The sequence below is a fragment of the Pteropus medius genome, unplaced genomic scaffold (assembly GCF_902729225.1).
Source record: "Pteropus medius unplaced genomic scaffold, Ma_sr-lr_union100, whole genome shotgun sequence".
Lineage (NCBI taxonomy): Eukaryota > Metazoa > Chordata > Mammalia > Chiroptera > Pteropodidae > Pteropus > Pteropus medius.
In genome coordinates, this window is record NW_024349801.1 from 20,413,177 (window position 1) to 20,429,523 (window position 16,347).

The 16,347-nt window shown below is 34.8% G+C and overlaps 1 protein-coding gene across 6 annotated transcripts in view; it reads right to left on the bottom strand.

Moving 5' to 3' along the window:
• Positions 1–16,347, bottom strand: part of TMOD3 (tropomodulin 3) — a 54,949-nt gene that overhangs the window by 31,569 nt on the left and 7,033 nt on the right. For 2 of the 6 annotated variants that reach the window (XM_039889038.1, XM_039889040.1), the window contains exons 3-6: positions 16,258–16,317; positions 14,168–14,263; positions 4,001–4,193; positions 746–902 (exon numbers count right to left, since the gene is read on the bottom strand). In XM_039889038.1, the coding sequence (XP_039744972.1) occupies positions 746–902; positions 4,001–4,126 (283 nt within the window). In that variant the 5' untranslated portion in view covers positions 4,127–4,193; positions 14,168–14,263; positions 16,258–16,317. The remainder of the gene's footprint in view (positions 1–745; positions 903–4,000; positions 4,194–14,167; positions 14,264–16,257; positions 16,318–16,347) is intronic. The other 4 variants (XM_039889036.1, XM_039889037.1, XM_039889039.1 and 1 more) reach the window with 2 other exon arrangements.

Genomic DNA, 16,347 nt, shown 5'->3' on the forward strand with positions numbered 1-16,347 from the left:
CCTGTGGCTCCACACTACTACTGCCACCATTTCCCAGTGTTCTACACACGGTATCCTAAATAAGAGTGCAAACAGAATGTGGCTTCTCAGGTTGAACTGTACTGAAAACTGAAAACTTAACCCAAGTCGTGTTAAATATTATTACATATAGAGCCTTTAAAAAACGTAGCTGTATTCAGGCTCCACTGAGGCTACCTAAAGTCAAAATCTGTAACGGGAAAAACTTGGACTAGAAAAATTTCCTGAAAGTAATGATTATGAAGCGTTGACATTTTTAACTATGAATTACTAAGAAAGGCTGTACGATATTCTTTAAAAAGGGTCTTTGAAAATATGGCCTGAATTATTTTATGGCATTCCATTGCAATGATGTGCGTTAGAAGAGAGCAGTGCTTTGACATCATCTGCATTCTGTAACACACTAATGAGTTAAAAATTTTACCTCAGTACACTTTCAATATTTGTTACAGTAAAGAACTAAAGAGTGTTATATAAAATCACTGTGTAATAAAACCTCACTAACACATCATTAAGAAGGAACTTATTGGCCACATTGATGAAAAATGTGAACGAAGTACCCAAATTAATTAACAATTTTTAAAGTATTACCTAACAATTTTTTAAGTCGACACTAATCTTTAAGGCTATCAATGATGCACCTCTAAAACTATGATTTTCTTCAGACTTATCTATAAAAAGAAAAATTAAGTGCTATCAAATAATGACTTCCAAATCCTGTGTTTACCTTTTTTTTCACCAGTGTAGGGCACATAGTCTTCCCTGTCCTTATGCTCCAAAGCTTCTTTCTCCAGATAGGAAAGGAGGTGTTCTCTATCAAATGGACCTGTGGCGGACTTTGATGTCTGGTTCTTCTGCCGGAATCCTGCAGGCAGAAGGGCATTCTGCCAGAGAGAATGAAGCAGCCATTATGACCACCAAGAATGCCAACGTTATATGCTTCTACAGATTACCCAGGTAAAAAAGAATTACAGACCAGAATGTGATACAAGCATTAAACAGTGCATTACAGAATTTTACAGCAGCAATGTAAAGTGTTCCAAAAAAAGTTTTTGGTTTTTTTTTAATTAGGTAAAATTCACTTATATTACTACTAAAATAGGCACATACGTATTTTCTTCAGAAAGCATTCTACTAGCAGGAACATCTTTATTTCTAAAATGTCCTGGGATGGTAAAAAATAGTTATTAAGTTTAACGCTTAATAACAGCTCAGCATATATGTATATACAGAAAATAATTTCATTACAAAAGAATGTTAAATGACTATAAACATCATAGTCCTTTATAATGACTTCTGTTTTACTGTAAAGACTTTCTCATAATAAAAACATGTACACCACAAAGTAGAATATTGAGAGATCAATGTTTGTTTGCATTTAAACACAATATGAAAGGTTCAACTTCTATGTGTATGCATGTGGATATATATCAACACTAGGATGTATCTGCAGCAACCACTATCATGCTACTCATGCACCAAGGCACCCTAAGATACTCATAGCAAGAGTTATGTTCCTGGATTTTAGATGGCCATGGTCTTTTTGAGTGCATGGAGTGACTGAGAGCAGGGGAGGGGTGGGAGGTGATGGATTGAAGTTGTCTCCTGTCGTCCCTATTCTGAATTTTTACTAAGCTCGGGAATAACAAATGCTGACTAGACAACGTGAGTTCCATCTTTTTGCTTGTCAAAAGCCAAGAGGTGATCTCGACTTGTCGCACTACTCCTGGGTATTCCTTTGCTTTGAAAATGGGAGGCAGCTAGAGAAGTCACACAAAAGGGCCAATCTTCTTTTGCAATATGGCAATGATGGTGTATCTCATGAGTATTATAATTTTTCATTACGAAGGATGATTTTATATGGATGATAATAGAAACAAACATTAATTTTATTACTAGAAAATATAGTACTTCAACTTTGGTGATTTGCTGAGACCCATAATAATTTTCATAAAATTCACTTTTGTGTTTTCATGTAATGATATGCTTTATACGGAAAGGTCATCTATAAAGATGAAACACAAAGGAGGTCTATTACTAATCCTGTCCCAAGAATGTTTTTGTAACACAAAATTGTGTTACAAAGAAACACAAGATTTCTACTCTCAGACTTTGAAATCAAGACAAGAGCTACATGTGAGGAATCCATTCCCAATCGACCATCAAATCTATTCATTTTTACTTCCTAAAATACTCATTAGTCTGTTTACTTTCCTCCATCTCCAATATCATTACTTTAGGTTCAAACATTAGCCTCCTGGTCACCCAGGATTAGTTCCAGATATTCTTCATCCCTCACTCCCACGTCACAATGTTACCCCACCTAATCTCACATCCTCTCCATTCTTGCCACACTAGCCCTCGTTGCCCCCTGTACTTGCCATATACTTCCTTCTACCACAAGGCCTTCCTTGGAATGCTCTGTCCATCCCTTTTTGCTACTCATTTTTCAGACTGCAGCTTCATTCTCTCAAGGGAAACTTTTCCTGACTTCCCATTATATTCTCTTATACTGACATGGCATGATTATTTGATTAATCTCTAACTCCTCCAACTTCTACCACATTTGTTGGGCTCATTTTTGTATTCCTAAGCCCACTATAGTACCTAGGATCTAGAGGTTGCACTCCCTTGAATAAAGAGATTTGAGAATACTTTTAAAGAAAAATGCTAAGGCAAATTTTAATAAGTTACTTCCCTTCACCATCAAAAAGGTAGTCATGTACATACTGCTATTTCTTGGTAGTAGTGATGGAGTTGCTTCATTCCATCCGCCTGCTCAAGCCCATGTGAAACATACAGGTTTTAAATGATAGGTTAGCTAGACTCCCGGCTCGTTAAATACAGTCTCTGACCATGAAATAAATGACAGCTAACTGGCTTTGGAGGCTATAAACCCATGAACCAAGCTTTGTTACTTTAAGTATACTTTAAGTTAATGGTCATAATTAGGTTGAATTGAGTATAGAAGGTATTGCTGTGACATGATCAAAATAGTACTGTTATCCTGAGTTTTTAATTAGATTTAGGTGTATTGAAGACTTTTCTTTATAAAAACAATTACAGTTAAGGGATTTGAACTATGGTACAGATACATTATCCAAGTGCTAAAGTAATGCTGAGAATAGGAGTGTATTTAATTCTCAATAAAAATTAAAAAACACCCCAGCAGGAAATGAATGTGTAATAGTAACAAGAACAATTTTATAAAACAACTCTGTCTCAATCCTAGAACGCACTAAAAATCAATGGCTTGGCATAAAAAAACTTGGTAAAGAAAAGAAGCCTAGCAAATAACCATTACCTTCAGGTTAAATAGGGTTCTCCCCTCACTGCTCACCCCCTCCCCCGCCACCCCCGCCCCGCCATATGTACCAGAGAATAACAATTCAAGGGTCAAAGGTCTCTACTTAGCCTGTGTAATTTATGAGACAAACAACATCCATTTTGCAAATTAAAACATTATATATATTCAGGTCTGCTCTACATGGATTGCAGTATTGCTGAGAGTCTCCTTAGATTAGTCTACCAATGACTAGGAACTTACTCAATTTGGTCAGCATTTTTTAGAAAGGTGACAATCAGATTCAGAGTCACAAAGAACCTTGCAGAGACACTCTACACAGCAGCCATCCTGGTAGGCAGCTCTGAAGAGGCACAGAGGTCAGCATACAAAGAGCTAATCATCTGCTGTACTTTAACAAAAACATTTCTCCCTGCCCAGAGAGAAACTATTTCTTACAGTAGAGAACATTTTTGGAGATCTTTGAAAATAAGGATGTTGGAGAAAAGCAGTTTAAAACAGTCATGTCAGTAAAGATATGGAGAGAGAAGTGGAGGAACCAGAGAGGAGGCAAAAAGTTTATTTGGATAAAGAGGTACCAGGGAAAAAGTCACGGAAAAGCTAACTGCTCAAAGACAGCTACTTAGTTTCAAAGGCTTTGAAAAATTATTTCATTTCTCTTGATTAGCTAGCACCTACCTCAGGGTCAAGATCATCCAAAACAGTTTCCAGTTGTTTCAGTTCTATTTCTGATAGATTCCCAAGGAGCTCATCTTCATCGAGGTCTTTGTATTTTTCTAAGTCCTTCCGGAATGCCAGTGCCATGGTTTGCAATGTCACTTAGTTTTTGCTATTCAGTACAGTCAGAAGTGATTTCTACTTTTCTTTAAAGCTTTAGAGAGAAGAAACAAAAAAAAAATTTTAAATATCTCCACCTACTTAGATCTATTATTAGGTTAAACGAAATATAATTGCCACATGTTATATATTCTTTGACCATATCTCGCACACTACCCCTTTCTATGGATCATTCAATACCTTTTGTCATTTGTTGACAAAACAAAAACCAAACAAAAACCTAGGATAAAAGAGAGGGAGGAAGGAATAAAATTTAAATCCATTAAAATGTCTACTTGATAGAATTTAGATTTCCTGATAACTGAGTTTTAGGAGGAAAAAATTTATAATGTATGCCAAAATACATTTTTTTCCATCAATGACTTTCGAATGATTGCTACAATACTGTACTTAAATACAATATGTTTAAGATACAGTTGTTTTACTGTAAATTGCTTAGAGGAACATTATTTTTTGACTCAATACAGAAATTACTATTACTAGTAGTTACTACACCCCCCATTGGAGGAGTAGCCTTTTGGCATTGGAAAAATTTTTATTGAAGGTGCATTAAAATTTTTTTAAAGGCATTTTTAAAGGAAAAAGTATGGCATTCTGAAAATGTTTCAGTAAAATACTCAAAACCATGCTGGGATATGTCATCCACTAACTGGCACAGTTGATCAGGAGGGTCTGATTATAGGTAAGTACCTTTACCATTTCTTCACCATGTAGATCTCTCCCAAATAGCTATGTGGTAACCCAATAAGCAGCACCCTTCCCAATACCACAGGGCTCTTTCATGGGAGAAGATACTTAAAATAAGTCCCAAAAAAGTGTGAAGTAAAAATAAAGCATTTCTATGAATTGTAGCCATATATGTGGATCATTTTTGTCTCATTAAATGTTCCTATGTGAATTAGAAAACGATCCTTGAACTTAGTGATTTGGTTAAATTTTTGACTACAAAACGCCCAGTACTTCAAAGTTTAGTTGTATTTCCTTTACTTTCCCCTCCCCCATGTTTTCCCAACTTAATATTTTAACTAATATATTTTCCTCTGTTTTCAAACCAGTAACATTTTATGGATGCTGTTATGTTTTCATCTCCTAAGAAGAAAGGAAGGTTCACCACAGGGGTCTGTAAGCTAGTGATGTGACTAGCAACCACCTGGGTCTAGTAAAAAGCAAATTAATAGAACTGTGTTTATGCAGATGTTAAACTGCAGGCATTTTGTGTTGTTGCCCAAAACATGTCTGGCTGACACCTGTTCTGCTGGAACTTTAGCAGTTATCCTGGATTTTTTTTAAAACAAATTATTATCATTATTGTATTTACTAATTTTGGCAAACCTCCACTTTGTACTTTCAACTTTAAGACAGCAAGCTTACCAAGTATCCTGAGAGTGTATTTTCTCAATTAAAAATAACACAGTCTAGCATGCAGAGAAGATTCAATGGAAAGTATCAGCACTTTTAAATATATTAACCATATAAAATGCCATTTTAAAGAATATGGCAGGCAATTTTAGGGGGGGAGGGAACCACTTTGAAAAAATACTTCCTTCATAAAAATAACAATGACAGTATTTGAGACAGATGAGGGTAAGAAATTGATAAAAAGCATATGAATATATGTCAAGAATAATTATTTAGCTTATGCTGTTTTTAATGTTTAGTCAATACAAAAGAATTTTTATGTTAAAATGTTAAAATGTTTTATGTTTAATATTTAGACAATCAATACAAAAGAATTTTTTATGTTACAATGTTAAAATGTTTTATGTTTAATGTTTAGATAGTCAATACAAAAGAAGTTTTTTATGTTAAAATTATGTTAAAATGTGTTTTAACATAATTTCTTGAAGTTTACAGTACAGTTGTGCACCACATAATGACATTTCTGTTAACGACAGATTGCAGATCCAACTGTGGTCCCACAAGATTATAAAGGAGCTAAAAAATTTCTATCACCTAGTGACATCGTAACCAGTATAATGTTAAAGTGCAATGCATTTGTTTGTAGTGATGCTGGTGTAAACACACAGCATTGCCAGTCTTATAAATACAGCACATACAATTATGTACAGTGCATGATAATTGATAATGATAATAAACGACTATGTTCCTGATTTATGTGTTTACTATACTATACTTTTTATCATTATTTTAGAGTGTACTCTTTCTACTTATAAAAAAGAAGTTTGCTGTAAAACAGTATGCCATGTTATGCAACCAGCAGCCGCCTAGGAGCAATAAGCTAAACCATATAGCTTAGGTGTGTAGGAGACTATACCAACCAGGTTAGTGTAAGTGCACTCTATGATGTTCGGCACGACGATGACATCGCCTAATGACACATTTCTCAGAATTTATTCCTATTGTTAAGCAGCACATGACTGTATATAGTAAAGCCAATTTCTTAGTCAACAAATATTTCAAGAAATATATAGTTTTGAGCGTCCCTTCCCTTTATTGTCTAAAGTATCCCAGTATAGGCCATAAATTAAATAATCACCCTATTAAGAAGGCGCTACAATGAACAATGATAGGAATGAGATACTAGGAACAAAAGTAATTATATAAGTGTATATATACACATATATCATCCAGGTTCTATGTTTAGAACATGACATTGCTTAGAGTGACTAAATAAGTTTTCTCTAATAGAATGCCCTTTATCCCAAAGTAAAATCTGTCATAGAAAGCATGTTTATACTATTGCTTAAAGAATAAAATGAACACTCACAAATGCATTTCCCTCCTTAAGAAAGAGATTATTAGTACCCTCATGTTCCTCATTGGGCATCTCCCTCCCAAAAAGAAGTACCCATTGTACTGAATTTTGAATTACTCATTCTCTGACTTTTCTTTAGTTTTACCTTAAATGTACCTATCCTTAACAGTTTTAGTTTTGCGTTTTTTTGAACTTTAAATAAATGGACTTAAACAGTATGAGTATGTATCCTTCTGCGATTGTTTTTCACTCAACAATGTTTTGAGCAGACACTCAAAACTATATATTTCTTGAAATATACGCAAAACTTAGTTTTGCCAAATAAGTTAGGAAGTAGAAAATTTTTAAATTTGAAATTCTGACATGTTCAGACTTTAATTCTTTATCCTTAACTCACTTTTTAGGGTAGCAGTTTTCAAATTTTAGAAATCCCTGGAGGGCTTAAGACACAGACCCACCCCGTTCTCTGATTGGTCTGAGGTAGGGCATTTCAAACATAGTGGTGGTCAGAAACGACACTTTGAGATCCACTGCTCTAGGGAGCTCACATTGTGTAAATTCTGACGAGGTCTCACATTCTTGTGGTAGCCTATCTTGTCCTACTCACAGAAGAATTTTGTTAAAACAATCCCCAAAGACTGTAGGGGCTGTTGCTATGGTATGCTTTTCTTCTCACTCTGCCACTGCTTTACCTGACTTCAGTTAGTGGAGGTTATACATCGGGATATTACTTATCTCTAGAGTTCTCCTTATTTTTCACACTGGATTTACAGGATTCTCCTAATTTTCAGATGGATTCACAGCAATCTCATTTCACTGAGACATTTATAATTTTAGCTTTCAATCTGAATAATTTAAAAAAATTAAAGCCATATTCTAGATCTTTTGGATCACTTAAAAAGATGCACTACTATAAAATTTCAGATACCATGTTTACATTTATATTTATCATTGCATCAGCACCAGGTAGAACTGCTTTAATTGTTCTAAACCAATACAGAAGCAGTCTTAATACCTAAAGAATGTATCTGCACAAAATAGAGACAGAGCATTATGTAACCAAAGGTTTCCCTGAGATTCAAACATAGAAAAATGGTAGAAAAGTTAAGTTTGCACATGACTAACATACTTTTTAAACCTTTCACTGTAAGCTAGACAACCAAAACAATTAAAACATTTAGTTAAAGCCTATACCTTTATCTCTAGACTCTATAATCTAATACCCAAACACATTTATTGTTGACTATCAATTTCACCTTGCTTATAAAGTCCAAATTTCTAAGCATGAAATACAGTTAACCTGGTCCCAGCTAGCTTTCCACTATCATTTCCAGCTGCTATCACATAGCCTATACTCCAAACAGGCCAAAACTTTTAGGTTTCTATGCCTTTGCTTATTCTATTCCCTCTCTCTAGAATGAAGGCGTTCTTCCTCATTTACCTCTGTCCCCAATCAAACCCCTACACATTCTTCAGGGCCTAGATAAAGTGTTAACAAGGATGTGGAGCATCTGAAACACTCATCAAATTGCTGGTGGAGTGCAAACTGATTCAACCACTCTGGAAAACTATTCAGTAAGTCTTTTAAAACTAAACAACTCATACCATAATGACATAGCAATTTCACTCCTAGCTATATACCCAAGAGAAATGAGTGCTTATGTTAATAAAATAAGATGTACAAAAATGTTCACTGCAGCTTTAACCATAATATCCCCAAACTGGAAATGACGCAAATGTCAATTACCAAGAGAATACACAAATGAATTGTGGTATAATCACGAAATAGAATACTACACAGTAATAAAGAACAATTACTCATATGTGCAAAGACATGAATCTCACATGCATTATGTTGGAAGGAATATAAAAAGCTAGACATAAAATAATATATACTACATACTTTCATGTATATAAAATTCAAGGACAGGTGAAACTAACCCATGGGGATAGAGAACGTTCTGGGGTGGTGAAAATGTGCTACATCTTGAACTGGTGGTAGTTACACAAGTATATACATATGTAGAAATTTATTAGGCTTTTCCACTTAAGATTTTCTCCCTTCACTTTAAGTTATACCTCGAAAAAAAAAAATTAAATACAGTAAGTCCTCAATGTCGTCAGTAAGTTCTGTGACTTTAAGCGAAACAATATATAATGAAACAATTTTACCATAGGATATTTGATATAAACAAGAGTTAAGTTCCTACAGCACTTTGCCAACAATATAATGAAATGATGTTAACCAAAATGTTACTCAAGGACCTGCTGTATATTCTTGCATTGTGCAATTACACGTACTTGACGTTGAGAATTAAAGTTCTCACGTTGACAAGAACGATTTTTCTGTAGCCATTGTAACAAGCAGTTATCAAAAAAATAAAAATAAAAAATTTGCCTTGGCAAGCCAATCACCTTCAGCCTCTCACTTCTGAAGGTCAGCCAATTAGGAATAGCTTCATTCCAATAATCACTTCTCTAAGTGCTAGCCAACCAATCAACAGACTCACCCAAATAATCATGTTTCTACAGATGATGTCACTATAGACTTGAAAAATTTGCCAGTTTGGGAATTCCACGCTTCCCAAAAACTCTGTATAAGAAACTGGTTTCCTTTGCTCAGAGACAGTGCCTAGGTAGCATAGCTCTCCCTCATTATAGTATTAAATTCAGCTTTGTCTTTTTGTTTCAGATATTGACTATTGACTGGTAGTCTCAATATCTTTTCATGGCAAAAACTTCTAGTGATTTACATGTTTATTTTTAAATAAAAGTATTTCAATGGTGATATATATTAGATAATAGTAATTAAGATCAAAATATTCTCTCTGGATAAATATATCATCGCTTAAATTGGATGTGGTTTACCATCCAATAGCTTCATAAGTATCTGCTTCAATTTGCTTTGGTTAAAAAATTCAAATCAACATTTCTTTTTCATTTTGTTTGGACCTGGCTTCAGAATTAATCTGGAAATAGTTTTAAAATAAGTTATTTCTGCTTGGAGATTTTAACATTTAAAGCACCTAAATGCGTTCTTATTAATGTTAACCTTGAGTTTCATCTCTGCTGGTTTGAGGAGCATTCTTTGATGGAGAAGGCTGGAGTAAAGAAAGTCATCTATTCCTGGCATTCTTAAAAGCAGAGGCTGAGTATAAATATCTGTCAGCAACAGTATGTGGCAGATTCCTCAAATGCAAGGGAGTTTTAAGTCTCATAAGGTCATTTCCTTTTTTTAAGTTTATGATTCTAGATAACACTAATTATAACCAAAAAAAAAAAAAGTACTTGTGTCCACTGTATCCAAAGCACTATTATACAGTATTTAATAAAAAATGAAAACCATTTATTTTAGTTGTATATAGTAGGTATTACTTTTAGAGTAAATAAGATCTTTTCTTAAAGGAAATAAATTGGATGCTAAATCTATCCTTTTGTTTGGTTCACTGACTCTTCCACACAATAAGCCTAAGAGACAGTATATTAAATGATTTTTGTGGAGTTCTTGGGATGCTATGGTCAACCCAAATGTGGGCACATCTGAGTGAGCTAGTTACTTTGCACAGAGAAGTTTGAGAAAATGGTAATTGATTATTCTGTGTTAAAGTGCCTTGGAAACTAACCAACCCAAGTGTGACATGAGCTAAATAGCCCTATCTTCCCTGTCACTGCTACTGATGCCATCCTGAATTTTTAAAATGAGATCTAAAGATGGCAAAAACGTAAGATAAGAAAATAAAGTCTGAAGTCTGAGGGCAGCCCAGAAAAACCTGTTAGGGCCAAAACAAAGAGATTTAATTGGAAGCAGGTTACTAAGGGCAACTTTAAAGAAGAAAGCAGCCAGATCATTTCTATGACTATTACAAGAAAATAGTTAACAGGTTACCCACACCACTTCAAATCTTTCAGTGCTAGCTCACTTCCCTCTTTTTATTCTTCTTGGTGGAGTTGCAGCACCAGAGATAGAAGGCAAGGTCAGAGAGGAACCTAGTCTGTATATACCAAAGATGAATGCCACAAGAGCCACACCCTTAGCATACCCAATTTCTCAGTATCGAATGTTTATCAGTCTTCTTCTTCTATTATTATTTGATTTGTTTAATACAATGAGTGATCAGGAAATCTTGAAGCTTTTCTAAAAGTTGTTACAAACAAAAATATCTTAAAATAGAAACACAGCATATGAATGAGTCTCTCTGCGTAATAAGGTTACATAGCTTTTAAACTTTGCTAGCTAACATAAGAGTCTTCTCTACCAGTCATACTGTGGACAAAACCAAACATGATATGAGATGGCTTGCAGGGAAAGCTTATCAGTGCTCAGCCATCAATCAAAATGCTGAATCCCTTCCAAGTATATAATGGAGAGACTAATCTGAGGGTGTTCTTTCTCTTTTTCTCCCAAAGGGAAGTATCGCTATGACTCATTCTTCCTCTTGCAAAATTTTCTTATTTAGTAAGCACTGGAATATATACAAAATCCTAAAATAAACTAGGCTAGGTCTAAAAGAAATCATGCTAAGAGCAAGTTGAATTTCATGCAATGAACAAAAAGTAAACGGTAACATCTTTCCTCAGTTTTATCCCATCTGAATTCCTGGGCTTCTGACCTAATTTTTTCCTTCATTCCAAAAAACTCAACCCTACTAATTTCCCCATCTTCGAATCGATATATGTATTTTTGTACATTTACTAAGTGCCTCTTTAATGTACTGTTATGGGGGAGAGGGGGCAATTTACTAGGGGTGAGGGTAGGGCATGGGGAGATGAAAGGGACCATGGGAATAAGAGGAAAAGAATTAGAAAAAATTGCATAGAACAGAATCTTGCTCTATCACCCCACTTTATAAATGTTTCTCAAACTGGAATTTAAGAGACCATCAGAATCAAAGATATTGCACAAACAGGGTACAGAGACTGTAATACTCAATAACTGTAGATTTAATGTTAAATGTAAGAACACACTTAGTACTTTTAAATATTCTTTTGATACACTATTTCTCTCTATCATTTTATAAAAGTGGTGACCTGCAAAGCTGGGCATACAGTGAAAGTAAATCTAATTCTCCCTCATACTCTCTCTCTTGCCCCCTTTCATCATTACAGTGTAGCCCAAGTGGTGCACTAAAAGAATCCATCACTGGGATGTCTCTTCACTTTCTCCACTCTTTTTACATCCATGGGTATGCAGAACCCTATCCTCTAGCAATTCTATATATCAGCAACAGATGAGGAGTGGCAAAGGCCTGTTCATTTTAGCCTTGGGCTCAATGGACTCAAAGTCTCTTCTACCTCTAACAGTCTATGATCTTAAGGAAATGCTATTTAACCCAACCTTAGAAAAAATAGTAACGCCCTCATCACTCCCGAGATCAACAATGTTTAAGCAGAAAGGAAAAAATGAAAGCTGAATCATGCTAGATAAGCACAAAAACAATAAAGTGAAATTCTTCAGGAAAGTGACTTGAAAAACCAGAACAGATAGATTAAACAACAAGAAAAGTAAGTACTGAAGTCAAACATGGGCCAATGTTAAGTACTAGAGGAAAAAAGTTAAAGTAGAATGACTATATTAATAAACACTTTCCTGAAAAAAGTCATCAAATAAAGCAAATTTCTACAAATCATTTTGTTTTCCCCTAAAATTAGAAATGTTTCTATGAAAACATGAATTTGCAACACATCATAAACCACAGAAATGAATGTAAAGTTTAATCACAAAATTAAATATTTTATTAATACAGTAAAAATGCTAAAGTAGCACATTCATTTCTGCCTTCATTTCATTTTCTCTTTTTAAAATGAATTTAAAGCATGTAACTACTGTCTTTATTTTAATTCAGTTTGGAAACCAAGACACTCAAGAGTAGAGCAGTACTGGAAGATACTAGGAATAAAACTCTACAATAAAGAAAACAGATCTGGAATTTAGAAAAGAGGGCTTAGGGAAACAGGCTTCATAAAGGCTTTAGTTTCAGATGGTGATAGTCTAAGGAATTTTAGAGGGGCCGCCCAACCTCATTATTCATCCACATCCATTTCTGAAATCTGACCCACTTTTTTCTATCATCACAAAAAAAAGTAATAGTAAACAAATGACCACTAAGATCCTTCTAAATCTAAAAGTCTAAGATCACTCAACTTTTAAAAAGTGCCTTGGGAAAGATCCTGAAGAACCAGAGACAAACTGGAGAGCTGAAGATACAGGGAGAATATTCACTCAGTGTTCACTATATATCCAGTAGCCCTTTTTGGGTTTTGTATCATGTGTATTTATTTTATTTTTTATTTAAAGAACACAATTGTTTGTTGCACTGTGTATGAAAAAAAACAGTACTGTCTCTGACTTTTGAATTATGCATGCCACACCCAGTTAATAGCAAAAAGTACTTTGGTGGAAAAACAAAACAAAAAGCATCAGCCATCAAAAAGTCCTATTAGAAGAATTTCAGAACATTAAGAAAAAAATAACAATCTATGAGACAAATAGCAAAAATCATTTAAAGTGATTTGTACTTATATATTCTCCCAAGTTCCATAGTTTGAACCAAAGCCCCTATATAACTGAAACTCTGAAACTGGGACTGCGGCCAGTTTTGGAATGTTTTTTTCTTTTCCCTAAGAAAATATTAAGAGAAATAACTTTAATTTTTCCAACATTCTATGCAGGCCTTTGAAGTTTTGTGTCTCTGGACCCTGTCCCTTCCCAGGAACATTTCAGTACCAAGTAAAATTTCTAAAGCCTCATAAAGAGAGGAAGTAAAAACAATGCTTTACCAAGCTCTCTTCCCAAGGACAAACTCCTTGCCTGACTCTAAGCTCCTGTTTTCCTGCTCTAAAGATTTTGAGCATAGTCACCTATGCTTCCTGAAAGTGCTTTTATATTTCATTCCTTTGGTTAGAAATTTTTCTTATTTGTTAGGTGTTTGTGTTTTGACAGTTTCTCAGGTGATCCTGATAAAATTCTACCTTTCTACTTTTAATAAGAATTACTAGGAATCTTCTGCTCTAACAGGCTGGCTTCCTCAGGGTCTCACAAGGATCCTAAGTGCAGCTTTATCCCTTGCCTTCATTTGTTTCCCACAATGGTGTGCACTTCTCCTCAACAATCCTCCCTACCCCATCCCTAAATTTCACCTCTCCATTCTATCCAAACTCTGCACACCCTTCAAAGACTAGCTCAAATCCACTCCCTCCAAAGCCTTTCCTAGCTCCTCCAACCTTACTCTCTTTTCTCCTCTGAAAGTCAACAATACTCAGGTTGCACCATGCCATTCTGCCCCAATACTTACCATAGATTCAGGTTTCTGGTGCCCTGACTAGTATGACTGCATGCTTCTCAATGGACCATGCTTCATTCCTACATGGTGAAGGCATTTCATACACACCTTCGGAGAAATAGCACACTTGTGACTTTTAGGGATACCACTGGTTTCACTGGGGACATAAAGCTTTGCTATAGCAATTAAATTAATTTTCAGACTAACATGCAGAAAGTTATGGTTGAAGAGGCAACTGCCTACAATTTGCATAATGTGTTTTGTTGTCTCATGTGGAAGGTGGGGAGCATAGAACCAATCCAAGAAACTTGGTATGCCGTGGAGTTGGGATGTACTTCTCATCAGGTGAAGATTACCTAAGAGAGAATGAGCTCCCTCAGTCATTCGGGCAGAAGGGATCCATTCTTCAAGTAAATGGCACTGCTCCACCAGCTTGACCTTGTATGCCAACTATACAGAACCTCATTCTTAATGAGGTATTATCAAATCCAGAATGAATAACTGAAGCAATAACCAATAGACGAGTTATTTGTAAGTAACCAGGCGGCAGCCAGAAGCGACATCCATACAACCCACCATAAGTGGTCTTGGGAACAAAAAGGGAAGGGAAAGGGCAAGATAATTATCCTCTTATAGACCAAAGAGAGCGCTGAAGGGTTTTTGATTGGAAAAGGTGTTTGGCATTATTGAATTGTACACTTAAAAAGGGATGAATTTTATGATATGTAAATTATGCCTTAATAAAATTGTTTAAAAAGGAAACTTTGGTGACTTGACCTGGAATATCTGCCTGTGGTGAAGCATCCAACAATCCAGTAAGGACAGGGTATTCAGAGGTTTTTATTGGCATTTCAAAATAGAAGGCACAAAAATCTCCAGTACAAAAACTGACATTTTTCATGATATTAAGACAGTAGAGTTCGCTATAAATAATGAAAACTACCAAAATATAGCCTTTGAAAAATACACATATACAATAAAATCCAAACATATAAAACTGCTGAAATAATGAGAACCATACAGCTTGTGGAGATAGTTTCTAGGAAAAAAGAAGTGGAAGGATTGGAGGTAGAAAGAAAAATTATTATTTAAGACATGATAGTTGAAAAAAGCAGAACTGATGAAAGAAAGGAAGTCTGAGAAATTACTGCTATTGGCCAAGAAGTTTGGCATGCTGTCCCTAGGGTCATAAGGTCTGTTTTAAAAAGGGATAAAAGACATTTTTCCTTTAATAGCAAACAAAGGAAATTAGGAGAGCCACAGAAGTAAAAGGCAACTTAATGCAGAGAAGGAGAGGAGGTTGCTAAGAGCTTAGTATAAGACCCCAAAACAGTTCAGGATAATAGTTCCAAAATTAACACTATGACACCAACTGTAAACTATTATTTAAACTGTCTATATCTTACATCTTAGAAGTTTACCTGAGTTTCTCAGATTATTTCAATTTTTCAGATTAATAAAGGCCATATCCCATATTCCAATATAATGAACAGAAAAGAAAGGAATCAATTATTATATACCAGTTATATGCCAGGTACTTTATCATATACATCTTCTCATAATAACTCTGTAAAATACAACTATCCCCATTTCATAAAGAAACAGGCTCAGAAGGAATAAACAGCCTGCTCAAGGATATATAAAGTCTCAACAGTGGATGTGAATTTGAACCTGACCCTAGAATCCATGTTTTTTACACTATATCACACTGCCTCTATAAAATACTTCCCACCGTATTATTACTTTTGTTACCATACAGTACACATTAACAGAAGCAAATAACTTAAGTGACAATAACTGATAAGAAGCAACAGGTGGAGGCAAAAGAGAAGCGAAAACTATAAAATAACTAAAACACAAAAGTATGGGCCAATTTAATGCGATTACTAATAGCTTATACTTTGCAACAATCTCAGAAGGGAATTCAATAGCACAGAGTAATACCTGATGCACACAATGAATTCTAAATTCTAGAGTCTCCAAATCATCTTGGTTAAATTAAATTTAGAGGATTCCATTTAAGAAGACCAGGAAAAATGTTTACAATATAACATTTTTAAATGACATTTAAAATAGTTTTAAAAAAATTTTCAATTTCTTACTGGATTTGTTGTAATCCTGGACAAGATGGTGAATTATTTTTTGTGCCTCTGTTTTCTTATCTGTAAAATGATAATAATAATAGTACTTAT